The 27,763-nt window shown below is 41.7% G+C and overlaps 1 protein-coding gene across 1 annotated transcript in view; it reads left to right on the plus strand.

Annotated features, from left to right (window-relative positions):
* The first annotated feature begins 624 nt into the window (after positions 1-624).
* Positions 625-27,763, plus strand: part of LOC138746559 (integrin alpha-8-like) — an 87,601-nt gene continuing 60,462 nt past the window's right edge. The window contains exons 1-7 of the mRNA XM_069904842.1: positions 625-925; positions 6,324-6,454; positions 14,126-14,223; positions 17,713-17,884; positions 18,476-18,525; positions 19,996-20,041; positions 24,235-24,357. Coding sequence (XP_069760943.1) covers positions 735-925; positions 6,324-6,454; positions 14,126-14,223; positions 17,713-17,884; positions 18,476-18,525; positions 19,996-20,041; positions 24,235-24,357 — 811 coding nt within the window. The 5' untranslated portion in view covers positions 625-734. The remainder of the gene's footprint in view (positions 926-6,323; positions 6,455-14,125; positions 14,224-17,712; positions 17,885-18,475; positions 18,526-19,995; positions 20,042-24,234; positions 24,358-27,763) is intronic.

The following is a 27,763-nucleotide window of genomic DNA, read 5'->3' on the forward strand; positions in this document are numbered from 1 at the left end:
TGTCCCCATTCACCCACCACTCCTGGCAATACATTCCAGGCACCCACAACTCTCCTTACTCCTTGATGTCCCCCCTAAATTTTCCCCTTCACTTTGTATAGATGTCCTCTGGTGTTCGCTACTCCTGCCCTCATAAAAAGGAAGGAAGATTTCCCATGCTACTGGTGTAGCTTCCTCTACTCCGAGGAGACGGGATGCGGAATGGGAGATCACTTCACTGAGCACCTTCACTCTGCCTGCTACAACACCAAGGGACCTCCAAGTGGCCAACACCCCATTGCCACACTGACATTGTTTGTCACCTTATGGAAGTGCAGAAGCAGAAACCTTCAAAAGTGTTTGAATATATTAAACTTGCATATTGAAAAGAATGATTGATTGGGGTTATGGTGAAAGAGAGTGGGATTAATTGGATATAGCTCTTTGCAAAGCACCTCAAGGACATAATATGGTGAAGCCCTTTTTATTATTTAAACCTGTGAGAGAGGGCCTGCAGATATTGTCATTCTTTCTCACTCTCAACTTTCATATTTTCTTCACAAGCTCAAGTTACTGCACGCACTGAACGAGTTATCACAGCGCCCTGCTTAACTACAGTAATTTCAGCTGCAATTGTAATTTCCTTTCTCATACAAGGAAGTAGCCTTTAAAGGCTGATCTTGAAGGCACAAAACGTATTAATTCTCAGTAAGGTCTGCAGGCCCTATCTGGAGCACAATATAAAGGCTGTCGGAATGCAGGGTTATTCCAAAGTAGTTTGGACCCCACACCTTTGGCCTTTAATGGGATCTCTGCTATTTTTTTCCTGTCTACCAATGCAGCTTCGTGCATTCAGTATCGATGCTGAGAATCCGGTCATTTACTCAGGACCTGAAGGGAGTTACTTTGGATTTTCCGTCGAGTTCTACAAGCCTGAGGCTTCGGTGTAAGTATCTTGTTTCAGTATTTACAACTTGCGGGTGGATAAACTTGGTGCATTGTTCAGCATTTCAGAGAGTTACCGGTGAACAGGACTTTGCATCCACTTCCATCAGCACACGAGTGGTGCGTGGACATATTATTGCCCTCGCGACTGTGGTTGCTTTTCCACAGAGGGAAAGGAATGTTGCTGACCTTAGGGAAGATGACAAGAAGCCTGCCTGCTTCTCATAAAGGAAACATTATTATTGTGGGTTTTACCTTGAGAAGAAGAAATCTATTTCAGAAGTAAACCAAACCAAGGTTACCCGCAAATTGGAGGGCCAACACCTAATATTTTGCCCGAACACTCTCCAATCAGACGGCATGAACAGACTTCTCCAATTTCCATTAAACCACACCCCTGAGTGTCTCTCTGGTCTCCTTTCCCTTCCCTCTCCATTCAGAGAGCTACCCCCTCTCCCTATCACCCCTCAGCATTTTTCCCTTCTATCCTCTCACCTGAATATCCTCTTACTTGTTGGCCCCTGCTCTTCCCCCTGCCCATTCTTCCCTACTCTCTCCTCCCCCCCTCCACCCCCAAACCATCTTTTTATCAAGCACCTGTCTGTTTTTTGCTCAAACTTTGAAGGACTAAATTACCCTTTACTTCCTATGGCTACTGTGTGGCCTGCTGAGTTTCTCCAGCACATTTATGTATTGCATTAAAAGCAAAGATTTCATTCATGTTTATGGAAGTCAATCGATCCTAGTCACTTTAAAAATATTCTCAAGAATATGGGTTGCATCTATAGTTCTCACCTATTCTCATTTGCTACAATATTTCTGAACAGTCACAGGGACCACCAAGTAAATTATGCCAACTCAGCCTTGGGCCAGTTACTTTTGACCTTCGTGTCAAGCTCACCTATTACCTCTACCTAGCAATGTTTACACAGTTTATCAGTGCTAGCTATTGCTCCTTCATTCTTGGCAAAACATGAGGCTGGTCATAGCTGCACTACTTATTCAAGCTAATCTGGGTGGCACGGTTGGCTGCGCTGTTAAGAGCGCTAGCGACCCACGTTCGAACCTTTTGCTGTCTGTCAGGAGTTTGTACGTTCACCTTGTGTCTGCGTAGGTTTCTTCCAGGTGCTCCGGTTTCTTCCCATCCTCCAAAGCGTACGGGGTTGTAGGTTAATATTGGTGTAATTGGGTGGCATGCTTTTGAATCGCCATAATTGGCTTCCACTATGCTGTGACTAAAATTTAAAATGTAATATTATTCCTATAGTATGTATGCTGTGACAGAAGAATTCTGTTGGATCAATGAGAGTTTGAACAGTAGATAAGTAAATAAACTAAAAATTGGCTTGGCTGAATTTGGTAAGAAAAGTCCATAAAGTTGGCAATTGGGGAAATAAGTGGGTTATCCGAAAACAATCTTTCAAAAACAAATTGGAACAAAGGTAAGATGTCAAGAATTGGTTTAGAAAAATTAATGTGGAAATTTGATCAGGGTGGACTAAGACTACCAAATATTATTTTAAAGCAGCTCAATTGAGGGTTTTGTCCTCCTGTTATCAATGAGATGAAAAACCAGCTTGGGTTCAAATAGAAATGAATAAAATTGGTGAAACTATTCTGGAGTTAATTCTCTATAAATGGAATAGTGAGTCGTTTAAAGGAACTAAAGATTTTTCCGTATTGAAACCTATTTTAAACCTCTGGAATACAATTCATATTGAGAGAGGAATTAAAAATTATCAATTACCAAAATTGTTGTTAAAACAAAATCATCTTCTTCCTTTTTCATTGAATAATTCTTTATTTGATAATTGGTATAGTAAAGGTTTACAGAGAATAAAAGATTGTTTCTTAGGATCTTTTTTCTTTTGATCAATTAAAAGATAAATACAATATACATAATAATAAAATTTTTGCATATTATCAATTAAAAATGTATTTGAAAAAGAGTCTGGGACTCCCTAAACAAAATCAATTTGAAGATATAACAACAGATACATTTATTGTTAAGAAATTTATTACTAATATGTATATAAAATTACAAGAGACTGTAAATTTAAAAAGATTTATATAAATCAAAAATCCGATGGGAGAAAGATTTAAATATACAAATTCAGGAGGAGATTTGGTCAAAATTATATTATGAAAGTGTTACGAATACAGTAAATGTTAGATATCAAATTTCTTCATCAATTGTATGATACTCCACTTTAGTTAAATGGACTTAATCCTAATTATTCAAATTAGTGTTTTCGATGTGTGAAAGAAATAGGGACTTTTGAAAGCCTTGTGAAAAAGTGGGAAGGTTTTGGAATGAACTGAGTTTATTATTAGGGCAAATTGTGAAGATAAAGATACCAAAGGATCCAAGAATATTTTTACTTGGAGATATTTTTGAAAAGGATATAAAATTGAAATTGGACAAATACCAAGAAGAATTTTTAAGTATTGCAATTGCAACTGCAAAGAAATGTATAGCGACATCATGGAAAGATGAGAGAGAAGTGTTATTAACTAGATGGTAGAATGAGATGCAAAATTGTAGACCTTTTTAAAAAATTACATATAGTTTAAGGAATCGAGTTGAAAATTTTTATAGTATTTGGAAACCATCTATAGATTTCATGGATAATTTTCTGTCCATCTCTTCTATCTTATCCACTCTTAATTAGTAATTTTTAATAACAATTAATGATTGTCTCTGCTAATATTAGTGTATATTAAATGGTTGGTGTTTCTTTTCTTTCCTTTTCTTACTTTTGGGTGGGAGGGGGGTGGGAGAAAAAAATATAAAAGTTTTTTGTATAATTGATTATGGATATTTGATTAATGTCTTATTCATTTTTTTCCAGTAATGATGCAAAAATAAAATAAAAAAAAAACACATGGGAACGCAGGGCTGCTGTCTTATATGTACGTCGAGAAAGAAATATTAATAAATAAAAATTTCACCAAAAAAAAGGGAAGAACTATTGATCTGAAGAAGATGAGCAACATCTTGGTTAGGCCATTTGTCATAATTTTTGTTTCATTTCGTGACATTAGAGAAGATTAATGAGGCTATTTGAATATCATTTAAATATTCTCATTAGGAACAATCACTTTTTCATTCCTAAATTATCTGCAGCCATTCTTCTTGGTCAATATAGAATTGTGAATAGTAAACCCTTTCCCCTGAAGCCATGTCTGATAGTTATCAGTTTCTTTTTCTAACCGGCGAACTTTTGTGGATGTATTTTGTGTGATGTGACAAAATGCATTACAACAGTTGAAGAGGATTGTAGTTTGATTCTTCATTTATTTACATACAGCATGTTAACCGGCCATTTCAGCCCACGAGTCTGTGCCACCCAATTTACACCCAATTAACCTCTAACCCCGGTATGTTTTGAATGGTGGGAGGAAACCGGACATCCCAGTGAAAATCCACAGAGTCACAAAAAGAATGTACCAACTCTTTACAAACAGCTCGGGATTCGATTGCTGGTGCTTTAAAGACATTTGGCTAACCGCTATGCCAACCATGCCGCCCATCCGAAGTCTAAGACATCATCCATGTTTCCACTTTCCACGTACGTCAGATCAAAAGTTTTAGTTGGGTCTCTGACCTAGGCAGAGGAAATTTAATTTCAAATGACTGCGTGAGAATTGATATGTCAGTGTAACTCATTGCTAGAACCTTGAAACAAGGGTGGAATGATTAAACAGAGAGCCAGGAAGTGGGTGATGGAATGCCATGCAGCCAGTCAAATCAACTTCTCGGGCAATTCTTTGCAACTGAGGGCCACCTTACCAGTTCTGTGGGTGCAGAGGTGGCTGAAGGAGCTATTTGGGGAACCATTGACTCCCACATGTGGGAGCAGATAGTGGCTGACAAGCCAAGGAGGTGGTTTGTGAGATGTCACATTCCTTTTGCTGTTCATCTGCTCCTCATGACTCAATACCATCCCAGATACTCCTTCCACTCCCTGGGTCATGGGTCAAAGATTGCTGAGATAAGGTGATACATTTCCTCAAGGAGATAATTGTATCACATATGCAGAAAAGCATGTGGGGGAAAGGAAAATCAATGGCAATGAACGAAAAATAGAAGCTAAGATAGTATTTCCAAATCAAAGTTCAGATTTATTGTCAGAGTACATACAGTTCTGAGATTCTTTTCCTACAGGCAAGGTAGAATTATCACTTCTTGGTATTGCAAAAAAAAACTGTACTCAATGAATACATGAAAACAAATCAAGAAATGGAAACAAACTGAACTGTGTAATGCAGAGAGGAAAAAAAAATCAATAAAGTGCAAAAGTAAGAGTCCTTAAATGAGTCCCTGATTGAGGTTGTCATTGAGGAGTCCAAAGGTGGAGGGGTAGCAGCTGTTCCTGAACCTGGTGGTGTGAGTCTTATGGCACCTACACCTCTTTCTGGATGGTAGCAGCAGAGCAGAGCGTGTGCTGGGTGATGTGGATCCTTGATGATTGCTGCTGCTCTCCCACCACGGCCTGTAGACGTTCTCAGTGGTGGGGAGGGTTTTGCCTGTGATGTGCTGGGCTGTGTCCACTACCTTTTGCAGAGCTTTCTGCGCAGGGGTATTGGTGTTCCCTTACCAGACCATGATGCAGCCGGTCAGCTCACTTTCCACCACACATCTGTAGAAATTTGCCAGGGTTTCCGATGTCATACTAAACCTGAGATGCAAGCTAAATTTCACATTATACATCAATGTGTTCATAATGTTACTGTCAGAGATTATGCACGTTCAAATTCAGTTTTGCCAAATGTCAGTTTTTCTCGAGCAAATTTTTGAACTCAACAGAAACCCGCTGTTGCACTTGTAGTCTCCGGATGAATTCTGACAAGCTCTTGTTTGCAAGTAATAAAGATGAGACTCGCTCTGCATTGTGGCCCATTTACTGGCATTCAAAAGACTTAGACATCAATGCAGAAGCCAAGGTTTGGGGAACCCCATCTGTGAGCTAGAGCTATTCTTGTCTTGTACACCTTCTCCTGCCTGTGTGACATTTCCTATTAGGGTAGCTGCCTTAGATAGCTGTGCATGAGATCTGAATCACATCCCTGACATAACCGCCTCTTCAAGCTCCATTCATGAGCTGTGACGATGGATCAAGAGTGTGAATTTGCACAACTGCCTGGTTCATGCATCAGATCATCAGTCTTTTGGAGTCACACTAAATCTAACAGAGCTAAGTTAATGTGCACACAGTATTTCTTCACCTTGCTTTTCTGAAGTATCATTTATTTAAATGTTGTTTTATTCTTGAAGAGAAGAAAACAAAATGTCTTCACTTTAGTGGTCAAAACCAACTTAGAATTATTAACCAGAAAAAATGTGAAAGGCATTATACAAGACGAACACTTTGAAAATATGTTCTGTCTGTTCACAGGCCAGGTATCCTCATTGGTGCTCCAAAGGCAAATACAACCCAAGAAAATGTAACGGAAGGGGGAGCAGTATTTCTCTGTCCTTGGTCATCCAATGGAAATTGGTGTAATTTAATACCATTTGATACCAAAGGTAAGATCTCAGTTCAGCAGGAAATACAGTGAACTCAATAAGGGCAAACGTTGTGCCTTCTCATCTTACAAGGTTCTGGGCCCATTATATTGACCGTAAAGTTCAGGAGTACCTTGACTTCCTAACTCGCTTTGTTAATGCTTGAAAGTTGGATACCTATGTGTTGATTGATATAAATCCTTGCTTAATTTAGTTTAGAGATACAGCACGGTAACAGGCCCTTCCAGCCGATGAACCTGCGCAGCCTAAATACACCGAATTAATCTACCAACCCTGTTTGTCTTGTATGCTTTGAGGAACCATTGTGGGTTAAACATTGAAAATGTCTGAATATTGCCTATTACTGATAACTATCTGTGATGTTTGAACAATGAATAGTAAAGTCAGTAATTGCTGATCGCAAGCTTTGTTTCAATTAAAATATTGTTGAATGAGGAATTCTGGAGGTGCTGGGGCCAAGTGCAGTATACAAATGGGCTGCAGAAACTCAGTGTAGCAGTTAGCACAAAGTCTTACAGTGCCAGGGACATGGGTTCAAATCCAGCGCTGTCTGAAAGGCTTGTATGTTCTCTCTGTGTTTGCATGTTTGCCTGGGAGCTTCAGATTCCTCCCATATTCCAAAGGCATATAGGGTTAGTGGGTTAATTGCTCACATGGGTGTAGTTAGCCTGCGCGGGCTTGTGGTTTCGGGGTTAAGTGCTCGCCTGTGTGTATTTGGCCCGTGCGGGCTCATGGTTATGGGGTTAAGTGTTGTCATGGGTGTATTTGGCCTGCATGGGCTTGTGGTTACCATGGTGTATCTCTAAATTAAATTAGAATACACAGCTCCCATAGGAAGTAAAAAGTCAGCAATCTTATGGACGCAGTGTGACTTGCTGAATTTTTCCAGCTCATCTGATATATTAAACAAGAAATGGAACTGCCATTTACCAAGGAGAATCCTGTGAGCAATCAGGCCCCTCATTCCTTCCTTAGCCTGAGGATGAACTTGCAAACTCCACACTGGCAACTCCATGGATAAGGTTCAAGCTGCGGTCAATGAAGCTGTGGTGCTATATCAGAGATAAGGAGTTTTGTTGTTCCGAGATAACAACATGATCAAAGAAACTGAAATCTGTAAGATGAGGGCATGGAGAGAGAGAGAGAGAAAATGCAAACATTGGAAGGCAAAACATGCCTCATGCAGAGCTGGAGAGAATGTTAAACATGTCAGAGCCGTCCCCCATTTCTCATTTAAAATGACCTTAGATCCCAAAAGTTGGTATGGTCAGTGAGGTCAACAGAGTAGCTCACTGGGAGCATTGTTTAAATTGGGCTCAAAGAATTATTGAGATCTCTTTCCATCCAACACACAGAACCTTTGACCCACTACCATCAGGAAGGAGGTATAGGGGGATCAAAATCAGGACAGCTTCTTACCATAGGCTGAGAGATTGATGAACAGTGTCCGGCAACCTTGGATCTGTTAGAAATTAAACAAGTAAATTATTCCAAAATATTTATAGATATTTTATATCATTATGTATATATGTAATTATTATATGCTGTGTATTGTGTGTATATGTGTATACACCATGGTCCAGAGGAACGCTGTTTTGTCTGGTTGGATATGAACAGTCAGATGATAAATATACGGTGAAACTCAGTTGGTTGCACAGCATCCACAAGAATTAAAAGGCAGTCAACATCTATTACTACTACTTCTCTACAAGAGGGAGATTAATCCCAATTTGAAGATTGCTTTATAACTCTGTGCGATTTCCTAAAAGTTAAGATTTCCTTCAAATGGAGTATGAAGTTCCAGGATTTGGCTGGCAATGCTAGGTGTGATGAGTAGGCCGTCTATTGATAGCCCATGTTGGCCGGTCTAAGAGAATGCTTCATCTTTCATAAACGAATGAATAGCCAGTCAGAGAGGGCTTGTAAAAAAAGGGAAGGTCTTTTGTTTGAGAGATAAGTCTGGACACAAGTGTTACAGTCACAGGTAACTTTAATGAACCCACAAGAGGCAAACAGGGGAGAACATCAAATGATACTCAATTTCTTCTTTGGCTTGGCTTCGCGGACGAAGATTTATGGAGGGGGTAAAAGTCCACGTCGTGGCCACCTATACTCTACACGCTCACACAAGTGTACACACTCTACAGACAGGGACTTTCACACATGCTTCTGGTTCCCTATACCAATGGGGGTCCAGCTCACTGCAAGTATTGATCTATCACAGTACTACCGCTCAGTTTCAGTGTCGTGCACACCTTAATTGTGACACTTCCGGCAATATCCACTGTAGCAGCCTGGCATGGAGCATCCAATCTTGGGTCTAGAGCAGTGGTTCTCAACCTTTTCTTCCCATTCACATACCACCTTAAGTAATCCCTTACTAATCCCAGAGCACCTGGGATTACTTAAAGTGGTATGTGAGTGGAAAGAAAAAGTTGGAAAGCCACTGATTTAGACCAGCCATTCTCAATGGGGGCCATGTGGCCTGTCACCTGGGGGCTACAGCACATTTAAAAGAAAGCCTTGGTTTCTTTTCACCTCACGTACCATAATTAAAAAAAATGTTTTTATTTAATGTGGGCAGGAGGAGAGAAGTACGGAAGAAACCAAAACTTAGCTGTTTCACAGGGAGGGGGGGCCCATAAACTTTGAAAAGTGGGCCTTAGCCATATAAAGGTTGGGAATGGACAGGACAGGGAAGGTTTCAAGGGATATGTGCCTATTATAGGCAGATTGGGACCAATTTGATTGGTGCGGACTAGTTGAGTTGAAGGGCCTGTTTCTCTGCAGCAAAGCTTTATAACTCTAAGAGTCTCTCAGGTGGAAGTACAAATGGCATCTTAATAAACTGGAGAGTTAAAAAAGAAACAGACAAAACTGTCAGCAAAGAGCAGCTTGAGTAAGTAAAGCTTTATTCCTGGAGATGTGTCCAGACTTGTATATTCTTCCTTACTGATATCGAGCATATCAGGCGAAAGTGTTTGCCTAATTTGTAGGTCCAGTTAGTTATTGTGACATTTAATAATTATGCTGCTTGTCGATATTTCAGTCCAGAATGCCAATTAAAACAGTGGTGATCAACTGAAAGATTGACAGCAGTAAAAGCAGCCTGCTGCAGTAACCAGATGACCATTTATCTGCAAGCTGTGGCAGAAATGCACTAAGAGACATGAATCACTGTGAACTGTTAAAACACATGCATCTTGTTTATTTTATTCACTGCAACTGTGAATGTGTGCAGAGGCCAAATATTCAAGATTCTTTTATTGTCATGTAATAAAACAGATGTAATATTACACAAAATTGTATTTAGTCTGCTCTAAGGCAGACAAAGATTTGCCATCAGCAGAAATTACTCAGCACCTCTTACAGTCAGAGAAAGAACCTTCCCATAGTCATACGAAACGTTTATAATCTCTTTCTGAACTTATTTACATTCGCCAATGTACCATTACCCTTTTGGTGGTTGAAAGCGACCCAGTGGCTTTTGCTTTTTAGTTTAGGGGTTATAGATTTAGGATTAGTTAGTTACAGTCTGCAGAAACGAGAGATATAATAAATTCTATGTTTGTTTATCATTGGTTGTGATGTTCACTTTTATTCGAGGATACATTGCAATTACTTTGTACCTGTACAGTATATTTTTCTTGTTTTACACTTTTTGTTGTGTGTGTGTGTGTGTGTGTGTGTGTGTGTGTGTATGTATATATATATATATATATATATATATAGAGAGAGAGAGATATATAAAATTCAATAAATAAATAAATAAGATTCTTTGTCCTGCGGGCCAGATAGAATTACCATTTACTGGTTGTGCAAAAAAAACTGAACTGTGGAAGGTGAAGCCATGTCCCACAGTTGCCACAGGTTTTGTTGATTTAATGAGAGCAGAATCAGGCATGCCCTTGGAAACACTTCATCTTGTAAAGGTTGCCCGAGGTGGGAGAAAGTAGGACAGGCATTTGACCTACATGGCTACATAAACGGCATTGCATCTCATTTAAATGTTTGGCTTTGGCGAACATAGATTCAACCCATTTCCCTCTGTTTAAACAGTAATTACCGGAGTCATCTGGCTCACTCAGATAGAAATGGCAATGAAGTCATTTTTCTGTTGTGGTGGTTCCATTGTCTCAGAATGTCCAGTAAATGGTAACACTCTTTCTGCCACTCCATTGAGCTCAGGCCATCACTGACTGGATGAGTTCAATCCACCAGGCAGTGGGTGCTTTGGGCTTCATTCCAAATGAAATGTTGATGACACTAGAGTTGGAATTGTGGACAGTGAAGGAGGTTATGAGAAATAACAGCAGGGTCTCAATAAACTGGAAATGTGGGAGAGGGAAAAGCAAATGGAATTTAACTTCGACAAGTGTGAGGTATTGTATTTCAGGAGTTTAATCCAGGGAAGGACTTTCACAGTAAATGGTAGGGCCCTGAAGAGTGTCGTAGAATAGACAGATCCAGGGGTATATAGGTTCATACTTTCTTGAAAGTGGCAGAACAGATAGACAGGGTACTGAAGAAGGTATTTGGCATAATTGCCTCATTGATATGCAAGAGTTAGGATGTCATGTATAATAATTAATGATACATAGATTCTAATTAATGCTATATAAGTTCACAGTATTATTCATGAAGAGTACAAGACTTTGGTGAGACAACACAAAATATTATATGAAAATCTGGCACCCAGCCATAGGAAAGCTGTCATTCAGCTAGAAAGGATGGAGAAATAATTCATAAGAATATTAATGGAAATAGAAGTCTTGAGTTATAAGGGGGAGTTGGGTAGACTGGAACATTTCTCCCTGGATCAGAAGAGACTAAGCAGTGAACTTATGAAGTTCACTGAGGGGCATGGATTAGGTAAATAGTGAGAGTCTTTTTTTCCTGGAGCAGAGAAGTCTAAAACTAGGTGGCAATGATCTAAGGAGAGAGGGAAATAGTGGTAGGTAGGTGGAACAGGAAGTGGTAGAGGTGGGGATAGTTGTGTGGGGATACAATTACTGGACTGTCTATGACTTCCTGCGTCTGTCTGCACTCCTGCACTGCCTACTGCAGGGGGCAACCCACTGTACCTGCAGGGAGGTAACCTGGGAGGTTGGCTCCACCTACTCCCTGCCAAACACCGGCCCCATATAAAAGCTCACTCCGGCCCTTTGACAGGAGTAGAGCACACAGAGCCAGAAGGGATACTGAACCTTGTGTGAAAGTTTTAAGCTAGTTAAAGCCTGTAGTGCAGCCTTCGTAGTTTGTGCTTGTTTGTTCCCACTGCAGCACATCACAAATTACAGTGTTTAAAAGGTATTCAGATAGATACGTGGATAGGTGAGGTTTAGCAGCAATCCTCAACAGGAGCCCTCTGGCCACTCCCACCCACCCTGGGGTCATAGCACATTTTAGGAAAAGCCTTGTTTTCTTTTCATCTCATGTAACATAAATATTTTAAATGTTTTCTTTCTGTACTTGGTAGAAGAGAAGTACCAAAACGGAAGAAACCAAAACTTGACTACTTCACAGGGAAGGGGACCCATCAACTTAGAGCAGAGTTCTCAGAAGGGCATAGCCAAAAGGCTGATTTCGAGGAATGTTGGCTGAATGCAAGCAAATGGCAAGGGTCAGTGTGGGCAAGTTGAGCCAAAGGAGCTTATTCAGTGCTGTAAAACTCTATAAATTCTCGATGGCATTGACCTATTACTTGTGCCTCAAGTAAAATGGCGGAGAAGGCAGCAGCTATAATTAGATTTCTATGTTCTGCTATCCATTCTTCTTGCCTTGAAGAAAAGGTGCCCTGATTTTTCAGTACACTGAAAATTTGGTCAATTTTAATCATGTTATTCACTCAACTGAAATGGAGCAATGGAATATTTATTGTTCTCAATTTTTTTACAACGCAATTAAAATTTTCAGTCACTTTATAAAACTCTGGTTTTCTCTGTGAGCACCAAAGAACAAAGCATACTAGATGATGTAGAGCTGGTGTGTCAGTGATGTTCAGTTCCGAGCTGGCCTGTGTAGTTAGTGAAACACGAAAGTCTGCAATAAGATCACAGAAATGTTGGAGGAACTTAGCCGGTCTTGCAGCATCTGTAGCAGCTAAAGATATATGACCAAAATTTCTGACCTGAGCCCTTTTTCAAGGACAGACTCAACATGACCGCCTCCTTTCAAAGCATAATAATTAGCCACATCACCAAAATGTGAATTTACTCACTTTACAAAACACTTGTCCAAGACTTTACTTTTTCCCAGTTTTTAGAACATAGTACAGGCCTTTCGGCCTACAATGTTGAGCCATCCTATTTCTATATCTCTACTTAGTATTCTAGTAGTTGCTCTATTTTGCCTTCACACCAGATGTTAATGGCCAGATAATGTGTTTATCGCAGGACTGGTTGAATGATAACTGATGGATAAATACTGCTTCCTTACTTTTCCAAAGAACATTTCTTGCACCACTCAGCATCTTGGAGGTGCCCCGCACCACCCCACTGCTTCTGTTCAATTCCCCCCACCCCAACCTTTTCAAAGTTGAAGCTTTGAAGTGTTTGGATTTTCTGGAGATGATTAAATATTTACATTTAATACACCCCGATAACAGGCCCACAAGCCCGTGCTGTCCAATTGATCTACAACCCCTGATACATTTTGAAATGTGGGAGGAAACCAGAGTCTCTGGGGAAAATCCACACGGACACAGGGAGAACGTACAAACTTACAGACAGTGTGGGATTCAAACCCTGGTCTTATGCTATGCTGCCCTGCAATTTTTGCAATACTCAGCAATTTTTCTCAGTTGAAGACTGGATTAGGCTTTATCATGAACCCCCACCTCATATCACCAAATAGCCTTGCAAACCCCATCCTCGCCTCCTATTTGGAAAGTATAGATTACTTGTTCATTAAAGAGTAAGATTTGCATCTGCTGTAGAAAGAAAGCAGATAAAGATGAGGTGTGAAAGGTGAAAAGGACTTTTAGGGGTATAATTGTTTAAAATTTATTCAGTGTCTACTGAATTAGGTGAGGGGTGGCCAAACATTTGGTTGTGGGCCACATACAGAAAAATGTAAGGAGTCACGGGCCAAACAATATTAATCCCAGCAGTTTTAAACCACGTTGGCTCCTTTAACGGACCCTTTAAAGCCTGTACAGCACCAATGGCAGTCGGAATGGATGATTGGACCCCGTGATGATGCGCTGCGGTACATCACTCGGCCAGGAGACATGGCACCCGGCCTAATGACATCCGACCACCAGGTGGACCCAGAGGGCCCATGGTATAAAGCCGAGGTCCCGACCGTGTGCTCCCTCTCTCCCTGGGATCACTGCTAAAAGCAGCTAGCAGCCAACTAGATCTTTATGTGAATGGAATAAAACTGTGTGGCCCCAAACAGTATTGCCTATGTCTTCCTTTGGTGCAGCCTGCCACAGACCCCACGGGGGAGCACTGAGACCTTGCTCCCCGCTCTCCTCAGGTCCGCCCCAGTGGCAATACTGCTGTTACTGCAGCTCCAGCAGGGCTGCCATTTTAATTTCTTTTTCCTAATGGGCAATGAGCCGCAGTTGGCCTGTAGGCCATAGTTTGGCAACCCATGAAATAGATAGTCTTTTATCTATTAATGTGAATAAGGTACTTTAATAACCTGGGCTTTCTTTTTGCGTAGGAGAACGATACATTAGGATGCCAGGAGGGGTTATGATGGATCACAAATCAAACCAATGGTTTGGAGCAACGGTCAAAGCGCACAAGAAGAATGTTGTGGTTAGTCTATCTGATATAAATCTACGATCATGAATGTAGAGTGGAATATTTTGTGCAGTCAAGCCCAGAGACATGAGAATTAATACCCAATGCAAACAATCAAGGAAACCCAAGAGAAAGATAAGAAAATTACATACAAAAAAAACCCCTAAAAATCTGATAATTTTTGATGGATGAAGGATTGAAAGATTAATTTTCATGTTTACTCAGTAGGAACCTGCACTTTCTTTCTTCCCTCAGATAACCCTCATTTTCATTTTTTTTCAGCCCAGCTTAATCATTTCTCATATTTAAATGAGATAGTGGGAAATTTGCATGTAAATAGGCTGGTAAATTGAACATACCCTTTCATCTTCTTTAAATTTAGACATACAGCATGGTAACAGGCTGGTGCCACCCAATTAACCCCCCAAATCTCTGTACTTTTTGAAAGGTGAGGGGAAACTGGAGGAAATCCATGCAGACGTAGGGAGAACGTGTAAACTCCTTAAAGATAACGCCGGATTTTAAACCGGGTCGCTGGCACTGTAACCACTACACTCACCTGTCGCCCTATGCTAACCCTGCTGCTCCTATGCCCCTATAGGAAATCTGTATGATTCTACGTTAAACACTAATACAGGATGGTCTCCTCACATCACTGGTGCAAAGCATGGTCTGATGCACTGAGATCTTTACGCCCACATTGTAAATAGCACTGCCAATGGGCATTATACAGTGCTGGAGCATAGAGTTTGTTTTTAATCTCCTTTTAGCTTCATAATTGCAGGCCTTGCTCATACCTTTTCCAGTGACTCAAAATAATTTAAATACAGTAAAATCCTCATAATCCAAAATTCAACCAACCTGCAGCCTCAAGCAACCGGCAAAAAAAATCAACAAAAATAAATAGGTGAAAAAAATTACATGTTTAAAATTGGCAGCCCAGTGGTCAGTTCACCAATTACACAACACACAATCTCAAGCAATGGACAAATTCACTATCCGGCATCTACCAATCTCCATCGGTATCATATAACAAGGTTTTCACCGAATACCTCTTCTCTATTGGTATTTACCGTCTTACCAAATGTTCCTAAATTTTAGCATCATTCAACTATGAACCAGTGGGTTAGTTGATGACAGGAGGAAGTCGCAGTTAAATTGACCTTAGTTTTCTTACAAAAACTTCGTCAGTGCAAGTAGCAGGGCACATTGACAGATTTTTCTCCAACACCCTCCCCCCCCCCCACAAAAGCTCTGGATGGTGATATCTATTTTCATTGAAAAGTTTGCGTTTCCTTTCCCTCTCCTGACAGTCACCTAGCTACGTACCTCCTGCAGCTTCAGTGTGACTGTTTCCCTTTAACTCTTATCTATGAACTCCTCATTCTCCTGTATGAGCTGAAGGTCTTCGAGTTGCAACTCCAGTTCCATAACACTGAAAGAAGTGGCAAGTCAATGCACCTCGTGCAGGTGTAGCTGTCAGGCAGATGGAAAGTTTCCCAAAATTCCTACATCTCACAAGATGAACATTCCACTGTCCCTGTTGCCTTTTTGACTATTCTAGCTTGGCACTAATACAAGGTTAAATCATCTGCATAAATTGACTGCAACTGTTCTTTTGCAGTTCCTTTTGCTGGCCGTGGTACAAATTCGATAAACCTGTTGGCCCAAAAAAGAAATAGCTCAATAGCATTGGCGTATCTGACCAGTCACCTGTCAGGCAGGAATATAGAGTCACTTGGCTCTCATTCTTCGACGACATCCTTTGAATGTTAAATTGCAATCCATGCAACTCAGCTCAACGTGTATCAATGATAACAGATCAGGTCCTTAATTCAACAGAAAATGAGCTTTTGGAGGAACTTGGTTGGGCAGGATCTGTGGGGGCTACAGCATGGTCAACACTCGGATGGAGACCCTGCATCAGGACCGAGATGTTAAAGGAGAGAGAGAGCCAGGAGGTGAGGGAGAGAGCTCAGATTTCAGATATATTGTCAGAGTACATGCATGACATCGTGTACAATCCTGAGATTCTTTTTCTATCAGCAAGGCAGAATTACCACTTATAAGTAGTGCAAAAAAAAGTACACATGTAAACAAATAAAGAAATGTAAACAAACTGTGCAGTACAGAGAGGAAAATAATTAATAAAGTTCAAAAGTAAGAGTTCTTAAATGAGTCTCTGATTGAGTTTGTGGTTGAGGTGTCTGATGGTGGAGGTGTTCCTGAACCTGGTGGTGCGAGTCTTGAGGCATCTATACCTCTTTCCTGACAGTAGCAGTGAGAACTGAGTGTGTGTTGGGTGATGTGGATCCTTGATGATCACTGCTGCTCTCCAACATCAGCATTCCCTCTAGATGTTATTGATGGTGGGAGAGGTTTTGTCTGTGATGTCCTGCGATCTGCCCATGACCTTTTGCAGGGATTTATGCTCAAGGTATTGGTGTCTCCACACCAGACTATGTTGCAGCTGGTCAGCACACTTTCCACCACACATCTGTAGAAATTCACCAGGGTTTCTGATGTCATACCAAACCTGCACAACCTCCTGAAGAAGAAGAGGTGCTGAGGTGCTTTCTTCACAAAGCCATTAGTGTGTTGGGTCCAGGAAAGATCTTTCGAGATCATGATTCCCAAGTACTTAAATTTGCTCACCCTCTCCACCTCTGATTCCCTTGCTGATCATCTCTGGTTTTCCCGAGATGGCAAGCAATAGGTGGATCCAGGTGAGGAGGCATTGACAGGCAGATGGAACCCAGTGGCAGATGGAGAATCAGCTAATTTTGAAGCCAACAGATGTGCAGAATTAGAAGTAAAGAGAAGTGAAGCAGCAACAACCAAAGCCCAATCTGCCATCTGGAATAACCTGTCCTAATGCGGAAGATCTTTCAAAGCCAAGATTGGACTCGTAAACCACTGGAGAGCCCATAGTTAGATCAACGGAACGAAGTCTGTCATCCTCGACCTCGAAGGATAGCCATGGCGAGGATTCCTATTTTCACTCATCCTCCTTGGATTTTTAGATGCATCTTTATCTCAGATTTCCTTCAAATCTCAATCAGGTTTTTTTTTTGCTCCATATTCCAATATCTGTCTCCTTATTCCCTCTGTTCTAGGAAGACACCATTAGTAATTTTGGCACAAGACCCCTCACTGCTACCTTCATGGTGGATTGAGGCTGGGCTCATAGGTCTGCATAGCCTGGAAACACAGAACGAGATGTGGGCAACAGAGTTATAATGGTCCTGCAGGAAATAATTTGATAAATAATCATCGGATTATTGACAATGGAAAATAAACTGCAGACATGACTTCACTTTTTCTCTTCTTTTGCACTAATTTTTTAAAAAATATTGTATGCACAGAAATGCAATTTATCGCAAGTTGCACCTGTAATTCTGCCACTGCAAAACAACAAATTTTGTGGCATGACTATAAATTTTGATTCTGAGATCAATTGGTGGTGTCAAAATCTCCCTTCACTCATGTGTACTCCTTCTGCAGGCCTGTGCACCCATGTATCACTGGAAATACGAGCTAATTTCGTTCCAATCCAACAAGCACAGTGGGGATACACCAGTGGGCACGTGCCTGGTAGCAGCTAATAATTTTAGCAGCTACGCAGAATATTCACCCTGTCGATCGAATGTTTTGGAAGAACAGATAACAGCCGGTGGTAAGTGAGCACATGGCATAGAACGATTTCATTTTAAAAACTGAACCTTCAAAAAATGTATAGATTTCCGTGGACCAGGAGTGCTGTGTCCTGCTTGCACAGTTTCACATGCAATTAATTAATAAGGTGGAATTGTGAGCATAAAGTATACAGATTAAACAGTAGAGATGTCCATCATACTGCAAGACTTAACCTCTTATTCCATCTGGGCACCGTCCGATTGGATGGCATTAACGTTGACTTCTCTGGTTTCCATTAGCCCCCTCCCCAAACACCCGAGAGTTTCCAATTGTTGGGGTATGAATGAGATTGCCGACAAACAGGGATGGTGACTAACAGACCTAAAGGAAATTTGTCACTTAGTTTGTTGGTAAACTCTTCCACATAAGATGATGAGAGATTGGGTGTCATCTAAAGGTTCTGGGGAAATCTCTGATCATACTGGTTACAATTTGCACCTTTAGCAGTTGGTTGTCGAGAATTGTTCAAGAGGCAACGGATCAATCAAATTTAATTCCTTAGAAAATATATATCCTGAGGCATTGTGTGGCCTAAGGTTAATAATTAATTACAACTTTCTTTGTTTCTCAGCCCCAGATCAACGTTTTTGTGAAGCAGGATGGAGCAGTGAACTCACGGAGGTAAAAACGCCCATTCTGCATTTATCTATGCTTCAACAACACCTCAATTTCCCTTCAAATACTTTTTTTTCCTGTTTTAGGGAATTGACACAAATATGTTTATAACTGAATCTGAGCTGCAAAGCTGTGTTATCATTTTAAACATTCCTCTCTTTGCTATTTAAATGTTTTAAAACATTGATTAGCTTATTAAAACAGCAAAAACAGACTTCATGTAAATGTGTGGTCCACTCATGCATTACGTTAAGTTTGCATGAACTGAGGGGGAAATTCAAGGAGTGGTCACTCATTATACTTTACTTCAAGTACAACACCACTTACCCAACTGGAAAGGAAATAATTAGATAATTTCCCTCATCAATCATCTGTGGAGCCCAACCTGCTATAGAAGATTAGGATTGGTTTTATATCTATAAACTGAAGTATGTAACAATTATTATTGAATTGTATAGTTGCATGAGTAGTCCCATTTTTTAAAGAGTTGTCCTTAATTGATTTTCATGATCTTTCTTTGGATCCCACTGACTCTTTAGCAAAACGTGACAGAGCCATTTAAAGTACACGTGTATGTAATGTGTATGTGTTCTGTAAAGTTCTTTGTCTCACTGCCCTGTCCATTCATTCATTTTTCACTTCTCCAAATTCACTGGTATCTGGCAAATTTCCACACTGTGCACAGAATGTAGCATTTATGATCTTCACCAGGCTCTGGTGTTTTAACTTAAATTGTTTCCACTCAGGAAGGTCTTTGTTGGTTTGAGAGAGAGATTCGTTTGTTCGTTGGACACACACGGACTGATCTCCTTCAATCAGCCACTTGCTGAAGAAACTTGCCCCCTCATGAGTTTTCCAAAAGATAACCTCTTCTTCCAGGTTACACACAGAGTTCTTCTTTTCTCCCGCTTGCAGGAGAAACACAATAACCAGCCACAGTCTCTTTAATTGATGACAGAGATTTATAAAAGGCTGGAATCAAAACTCAAAACCTAACTTGAAGTGGGGTCTTGCAGCAGAAAACTGACTGTGTCTCCCCCCAGAGAATGAGATATTTTTTTCTCTCTGTTTGCAAAACCACATGACCCCTCTTAGAAAAGTAGACTTCAACCAGAAATTTGGATCGCTGGCGCCAGTTTAGTAATAAAATATTAATCAGTTTCTGAGGCTGGACACCTGCTCCTCTTAAGACAATAGTCCATTTCAATTCTACAACATCAGTCCAATTAACACCTCCCTATGAAGTCTTCATAGGCACTCTTCATGGTTTCTGTAAAGTCAATGGCAGACATGGAGTCTACACAGGCATAGCTCTTGCATTTTAAGTGAAATGTTAATGTCTCCTGTAGAATGTAAACTAATACCTAAAACCCACAATCTAATGTTACCCCTTAAGATATTTTTTATTCCATAATTGTATTAACTTAATCCACAACAGTAGTCATTATCACACTAAAAGTTTCATCCTTGTTTTAGGGAGGAGAAATTCTCATGGGAGCACCCGGCAGTTTCTTTTGGCAAGGTAAGGAACTCTAAGGTGAGGGCATTTCCAGAGTTATAACTTAAGTTAGGCAGAAAGACGTTTAATTTCAAATGTCATTTCGGCTATGGAATAAATTTGGGGAATTGGTCCGAATGACGAATCAGAAACTTCACTCTCGTCACATATTTCTCCTGCTATTTGCTTTGGATTAAAAAGTTTTTTTTTTAATTACTCATTGGCCAGCATAAAGGAGTAGCAGGACTGTTGTTGCTCCAGAGCTCCCATACCCCGAGTTCAGCTGAGGATGAGAGTTCAGGGTGTTGGAATTGTGAGTTTTCTTCCCCCCAAGTGCTTCGGTTTTCTCCCATATCCTGAAGGAAAACTGATTGATAAGTTAACATAGGTGACTCTTAACCTAGATGGGTGGGAGGAAATCTGGGGACGTTCATGAGCATATGAGGGCCTGAAGTTGGGAGATAGATAGAGTGGACATGGAGAAGGAGTTCCTTGTAGTGAGATAGTCTGGGACCACGGGGCACAGCCTCAGAATAAAAGGATGCCTCTTTAGAATAGAAATGAGGTGAAATTTCTTCAGACAGAGAATGGTGAATCTGCAGAATTCATTGCCACTGACAGCTGTGGAGGCCAAATCATTGAGTATACTTAAGACAGGGGTTGATAGGTTCTTGATTCATGAGGGTCTCAAAGGTTATGGGGAGAAAGCAGGAAAATGGGATTGAAAACAAAAATACATCAGCCATGATTTGAATAGCAGACTCGATGGGTTGATTGGCCTAATTCTGATCTGAAGTCTTATGGTTATGGCTTTATGAATGGGACTGGTAAGAATATTCTGAGAGCTGCCACATGGACAGATTGATTGACCAAATGGTGTTCTACTATGTTGTAAGAAAAGTAACATATGAATAACCATTTTGGGAACATTTTTACATAATCTGGTTGAATCGCTTCCTAATTTTATAACAGCATAGTGGTGCATCCAGTGGTTCCAATGCCTCAGGAGCAGACACCTGGCTTCTTTCCTCACCGCTGGTGCCATCCGTGGGGACGGCCCATAATTTATTATTCAGCGGTGAGAGTCAAGTATGAAGTGTGTGACCGTGTTAATGCCTCTCGTCTTCTTTCTCACTTGTATTTTAGCCAACCTCAAAAATAATCAGTCACATTTAAAACAGTGTGATGCCAATCTTTCAAATATTTCTTCATCAACAAAACAACATTTAAATATTTCAATAATTTTTAAAAGCTTTATTTACAGCACAGTAGAAGCTGATACTAGCCATTTCAAACTGTGCTTGCTAGTTACACCCAAATTAACTTACCACCCCATACGTTTTGGAGGGTGGGAGGAAACCCATGCAGACACGTGGAAAACTTACTCAGTGGTGGATTCGAACGCAGGTCTCTGGAACTGTAATAGCGAATGAGCAATAATTCCCAGTGGGATCCTTTGCTCCTTTAAACACAACAGATCTGTCAACCGTGCGAAAGCACCATCTTACAGCCATCTAGTACCTTGACTGTAGCAATATATTGCATGAGGCATCACACAGATCTGAGGAAAAATGAGGACGACGGTAAAAATGGTGGAAGTTAGAGAGGTGACCAAAAACTAAGGTAAATTTCATTCACCCAGAAATCGGGCGCAAGTCTTGATAAACTAGCAATGTGTGGTGAGTCCAATGGAAGTTCTGTGCAAGATCCCAAAAAATCACAAAGCCAATGAAATCTGCTTCCTCAACACAAAATAGTTTCCTCTGCCGAATACACAATGAGCTGCGGAGGGTGGACTGGGAATGGTGGTGAAGAGAAATTTGGGGTTGGAATTAAGAGTGTTAGGAACTTCTTGTGATAGGGAATTGGGTCATCAGGAATGTCAGGGCATTGTGATTTGAGAAGGAGAGGGTTTGCAATCAGGAGGTGAGATTCCCAGTTAAAAAGAGGATGGAGTCCAGTGGTGAGTAGCCACAGTGAGTAGTCCCCATTACCACCCTGCACAAACACCATGTTTCCTGGGAGCATCAATCATCACCAATCTGTCACTGTCCCTCTAACTCTCTGGGAGCAGGTTTCATGTCTTCCCCTCATTGCAGCCACACTCCTTGATAACTGGATAGATTTTCCTTTCATTATTATATATCCCTCTTCTTCTTTGGCTTGGCTTCGCGGACAAAGATTTATGGAGGGGTAAATGTCCACGTCAGCTGCAGGCTCGTTGGTGGCTGACAAGTCCGATGCAGGACAGGCAGACACGGTTGCAGGGGAAAATTGGTGGGTTGGGGTTGGGTGTTGGATTTTTCCTCCTTTGCCTTTTGTCAGTGAGGTGGGCTCTGCGGTCTTCTTCAAAGGAGGTTGCTGCCCGCTGAACTGTGAGGCGCCAAGATGCACGGTTTGAGGCGATATCAACCCACTGGCGGTGGTCAGTGTGGCAGGCACCAAGAGATTTCTTTAGGCAGTCCTTGTACCTCTTCTTTGGTGCACCTCTGACACGATGGCCAGTGGAGAGCTCGCCATATAACACGATCTTGGGAAGACGATGGTCTTCCATTCTGGAGACGTGACCTACCCAGCGCAGTTGGATCTTCAACAGCGTGGATTCGATGCTGTCGGCCTCTGCCATCTCGAGTACTTCGATGTTAGGGATGAAGTCGCTCCAATGAATGTTGAGGATGGAGCGGAGACAACGCTGGTGGAAGCGTTCTAGGAGCCGTAGGTGATGCCGGTAGAGGACCCATGATTCGGAGCCTAACAGGAGTGTGGGTATGACAACGGCTCTGTATACGCTTATCTTTGTGAGGTTTTTCAGTTGGTTGTTTTTCCAGACTCTTTTGTGTAGTCTTCCAAAGGCGCTATTTGCCTTGGCGAGTCTGTTGTCTATCTTGTTATCGATCCTTGCATCTGATGAAATGGTGCAGCCGAGATATATCCCTCACTTGCCCACCAGATGGCAATCATCACCAATCTGTCACTGTCCCTCTAACTCTCTGGGAGCAGGTTTCATGTCTTCCCCTCATTGCAGCCACACTCCTTGATAACTGGATAGATTTTCCTTTCATTGTTATACATCCCTCACTTGCCCACCAGATGGCATTAACATCAACTTCTCCAATTTAAGTTAGGGCCCCCTCTCTTTCTTTCCCTATCTATCTCCTTTCCTCCAGCTCTCTGCCCCTTTTCTCCCCATTCAGAAAATGAACCCCTCCCTCTATCACTTCTCAGCTTTTTTCTCTTCTTCCCTCCCACCCTGATATCTTGGCCTCTGCTCATCCCTCTGCCCCTTCTTCTCTCCTCCCCCTCCTTTTTTAATTCAGGTAGCCACCTGCTTTCTGCTCATACCTCGATGAAGGGCTCAGTCCCGAAATGTTGGTCATATACCTTTGCTTTCTGTGGAAGCTGCACGAGCTGCTGAGTTTCTCTTGCCAAGAACCTGTGATAGAACCTTGCCACATGCACAGCCCGAGTCCACTGGGATTCATTGTTATCAGGATGGCTTGAAACTTCCATTCTGCCTATTGATGCTAGTCAGACACACGCATCATGAAATTGCTCTCATTTAACAGCAGCCTCCAGACTTTTGTCACTAAGAAGAGGAGGTGCAGTGGAATTTTGACCTTGGAATACTAGTAATTAGTGTAGACACGGACACAGTGGTCTCATAGACCTGTTTGTGTGCTGTAAAATTCTTGACTCTATATGTCAGACATTTTCTTATTTTTTGGGGCTTTTCTGGCAATTATATTGAGACGAAGTCCACAAGGGTGCATCATCGATCTCTGAATCACACCTCCTATCTTGTTTCCCTCCCACACTGACCACGATCAAAATTTGGGCCTTGCCCTCCAATGTCAATCACAACCATTGTCCCACCACTCCACTCCACGAAGGTGTACACTTCTCTGTATCATGCCATCCAACTGATATTGTCTCCAAAATTTGTATCATGTGCCTGAAAGATAAGTCCTTAGAGAGCGATGCAGTTAGCTGTTACAGTGCCAGCAACTCAGGTTCGAATCCGGAACTGTCTATAAGGAGTTTGTGAGTTTTCTCCATGTCTATCTGTATCCTCTGGCTGCTCCAGTTTCCTCTCTCCATTCAAAACGTATAGGGGGTGTACGTCAATTGGGTGTATTTGCACGTCACGGGCTTGTGGGCTGGATGGGCCTGTTACCGTCCTGAATGTTTAAATTTTAAACATCCTGTCATCCAATCAGGTCAGCTAATCGCCATCAATATTCAGAAGATTCTCCAAAACTATAACTACAACAATCCGCTAAAGGTATTGAAACCGAAACAAACCAAAGATGCAAAAGGGAAACAAGATAATGCCTTTATGGGTAAGACGGCAATGCCTTTACTGTAATTTATATTCTTTATTTCTCTTTTAAGGGTACAGTGTGAAGTTCTAAGAATGCCTCATCCCATGTAATGAGTATTCTAATAATGAAAGCAACCACTGTTTACATCATGCCAATAGAGTCTTTAGCCCCTTTTACACAGCCACTTCAAGGTGGGAATATTGCACCTTTATTGCTCCACACTTTCTGTGTAAAAGGTATGAACACAGAAAGTTGGGGGGGGGGTGGGGGTCATTGTACTCCCGCCTTCAAGCTGGCAGTGGAGATAGTCACAGCATCTAATTGACAGCTACGTAAAAAGGATGAGCCGGCAGGCCGGGACCAGGACGGGAAAGGATGTGTATGTTATACGTTAAACCAGACACTGACACCGATGCTGCTGTGATACAAGTCACGCCTCTTGTGCTTCCGGAATGCTTTGTAAAATGACACACTGGGGCAGCATTATGCCGGCGTTGTTTGGTTCGGTTTAATGCCGGGTCATCTTTACAGCAGTATTGCGGGATCTCTGTGTAAAAAGGGCTTTTGTGACTAATTCGTGGAAAACAGGCTAAAACAATAAAGTTGGTCAAGTCTCTGTCCAATCTGATCTTACCTTGTCATATTCACGTTGCTCTTTGACAAGTCTACTCTTCTTCTGATCAGTCCTTGGGATTGAGACTTCCACTCCAGTATCATGCTTCTGATGAGACTAACATCAAACTCTTCTTAGAAAGAAATTGTTGTGAATGCTCCTTAGTTTTGGGTTACCGTAGACCAGGGTGTCAAACTCAAATTCACGGAGGGCCAAAATTAAAAACTTGGACTAAGTCGTGGGCCGAACTAAATATTTATTGAAAATTTTCAACAACATCTGCATGTTTTCTCTTCTTTCAACATATGTAATGTTAAACTTTTTCTTATTAAAATAAATGTTTAATAATAGTTTTGGATATACTCTTTCATTGTCAGTGTCATTGGCCCATTTCCTTTGGAGCTCTGAAACCGTGCACATGACGAGTCAATGAGGGATGATTAAAGCAGTGGTCTTCAAACTTTTTCTTTCCACCCACAGACCACCTTAAGCAATCCCTTACTAATCACAGAGCACCAATGGCACAGGGACGCGAGTGGAAAGAAAAAGGTTGAGAACTGTTGTATTGTGGTAACTCCACATCTGATTAGGTTAATTGTTAGGCAAGTGGTCAGAGAAGGACCCCCCCCCACCCCAAGAAAGGCTTAAATCACAGGAACAAAATAAGCTTCCGTCTCACTGCTCCCAATCTTACACACAGTCCTGATGTGGAATGTGGGGTCGCAGCTCCACGTTCACCCGAGTTCAGGTGCTGTCTGTGTGGAATTTGTACGCTCTCCCCTTGTCTTGGACCAACATGTCGGTCGCCTGACGAAGGCACCCGAACCCCCCGTTGAAACGCCGGCATCCGGGGCGGTGGAGGAATTGGCTGAGAAGAGCGCGTTGCTCGCACCCCCCTCCCATGGTTGGAGAGGGATTAAACTGCGATCTCACGGCGCCGGGCTCGTCTCCAACAAAAGGAGCGGGAGGCAGGGTCCGCCGTGCGCGGAGCGAGGGGGAAGGCATCGCCAACGAGACGTTCGGTCCGGCGTCGCCGCTGAAGCGCAGACCCAGCAAGGATGGTCCCCAACTCCAGCCACATCTGTGTGTCCGGGAGCCGGGCGGGCTGAGTGCGGCGCTCCGATCCACGGGATTCGGGACTCTGAGATCCCTCCACACCTCCGGCGTCTTCATTTTCACCTTCAGTGTGCATGCGCTATACTGGCGCGGCGGACAGCGGGCCAACTCTAATATATATTTAATATGATCTTGCGGGCCAAATATAATTATATCGCGGGCCAAATTTGGCCCGCGGGCCACAGTTGGACATGTGTGCCGTAGACTAAAGATTCTTAAGTGTTGATGGGAATGATAGGGTTTTTTTTAAGGAGTTTTGAACAAATCGAAAATATATCATCCCCACCAACACTGAAAAATCTCCTCCATCTGTTTGGTCATCTCGTCGCATGACAGAGATCAGGAGAGACTATTAGCTTCAGTTTCTGAACTTGTGACCTGTTTAACTGAGCAAACTTGGGCCTCAGTGTTGGGGATGCAGTTCTGGGAAAGCACACTGATGTCTATGTTTCCAGTGAATTTGGAATTTCTGGGCAAGCTAGCTCTCTTTTACCTGCTCCAATGAACCAATTAAACATACCTGAGTACTCACAGTCACCTGTAAAGCCAAATGTCCCAAATATCATGGTGCCCTGAAATGAGGGGATAATGTATAAAAAGTGTTATAATTTCTACATGGTCAAACCAAAATGTACACAATAACCTTGAATAAAATCTGTAATGTGCACCTTAATCTCATCTGAATTGTTTGATTATAAATTTAAAACTGTGGAGCACAGGGGAAAATAAAGGAAAAACTGTCTTTGTCCTAAACGTTATGGAGGGCAGTATAGTTTATAGTCTGAAAAGGTACTTGAAGCCATCACCTTCTCACTCGCCATACCTCATTACCTGCCTTTTCAATTTCTCTCCTTTGAATGAGCAGCAGGTTCAGTACAATTTAATTTCATCTGAAAAAATAATCTAGAAATTTTGCATTTGCTTTGTTCGTAGCTGAATTCCAGCTTTGTGTCACCAACTAACATGTTGATCCACAAACCTGACAAGATAAGGCTTCTTGTTTTCATCTATCCCAGTGGTTCTCAACTTTTTTCCACTCACATGCCGCTTTAAGTTATCCTTTTGCCATCGGTGCTCTGTGATTAGTAAGGGATGTGAGTGGGAAGGGAAGGTTGAGAATCACTGCTCTTGACCCAATTGTGACTGAAATATTTTACTTGAGAAAAATTGTCATTGGCCCCCATTTCCTTTGGAGCTATGAAACCGTGCACATAACGAGTCAATTAGGTACGATTAAAACAGTGGTTCTCAACCTTTTTTTTTCCACCCCTGTGCCATCTTAAGCAATCCCTTACTAATCACAGAACATCTACGGCATAGGGAATTCTTAAAGTGGTAATGTGAGTTGAAAGAAAAAGGTTGAGAACCACTGATCTATATCCTTTACCTGATCTTGCACTTGCTTTATTTCCAACAACTCTTCCTCTTCCTCCAGTCTTAATGGTCTCTCCCTCTACCTAACTCTCCACCTTACCCAGCTTCATTTGTCCAGTAGCCTTTTACTTCCATCCTAACCCCAGCCCTTACCCCTCTTTTTGCTTGACATCTCCCCTTTCCACCCCAGTCTCGAAAAAGGGACCTGACCTAAAATGCCGACTGTTGATTTCCCTCTATAGCTGCTGCCTGATCTACTGAATCCATGCAGCTCCTCGTTGTTTTCTGAACATTCCAGAGTCTGCAATACCTTGTGTCTCA

Source organism: Narcine bancroftii, chromosome 12 (assembly GCF_036971445.1).
Source record: "Narcine bancroftii isolate sNarBan1 chromosome 12, sNarBan1.hap1, whole genome shotgun sequence".
Taxonomy (NCBI): Eukaryota; Metazoa; Chordata; class Chondrichthyes; order Torpediniformes; family Narcinidae; genus Narcine; species Narcine bancroftii.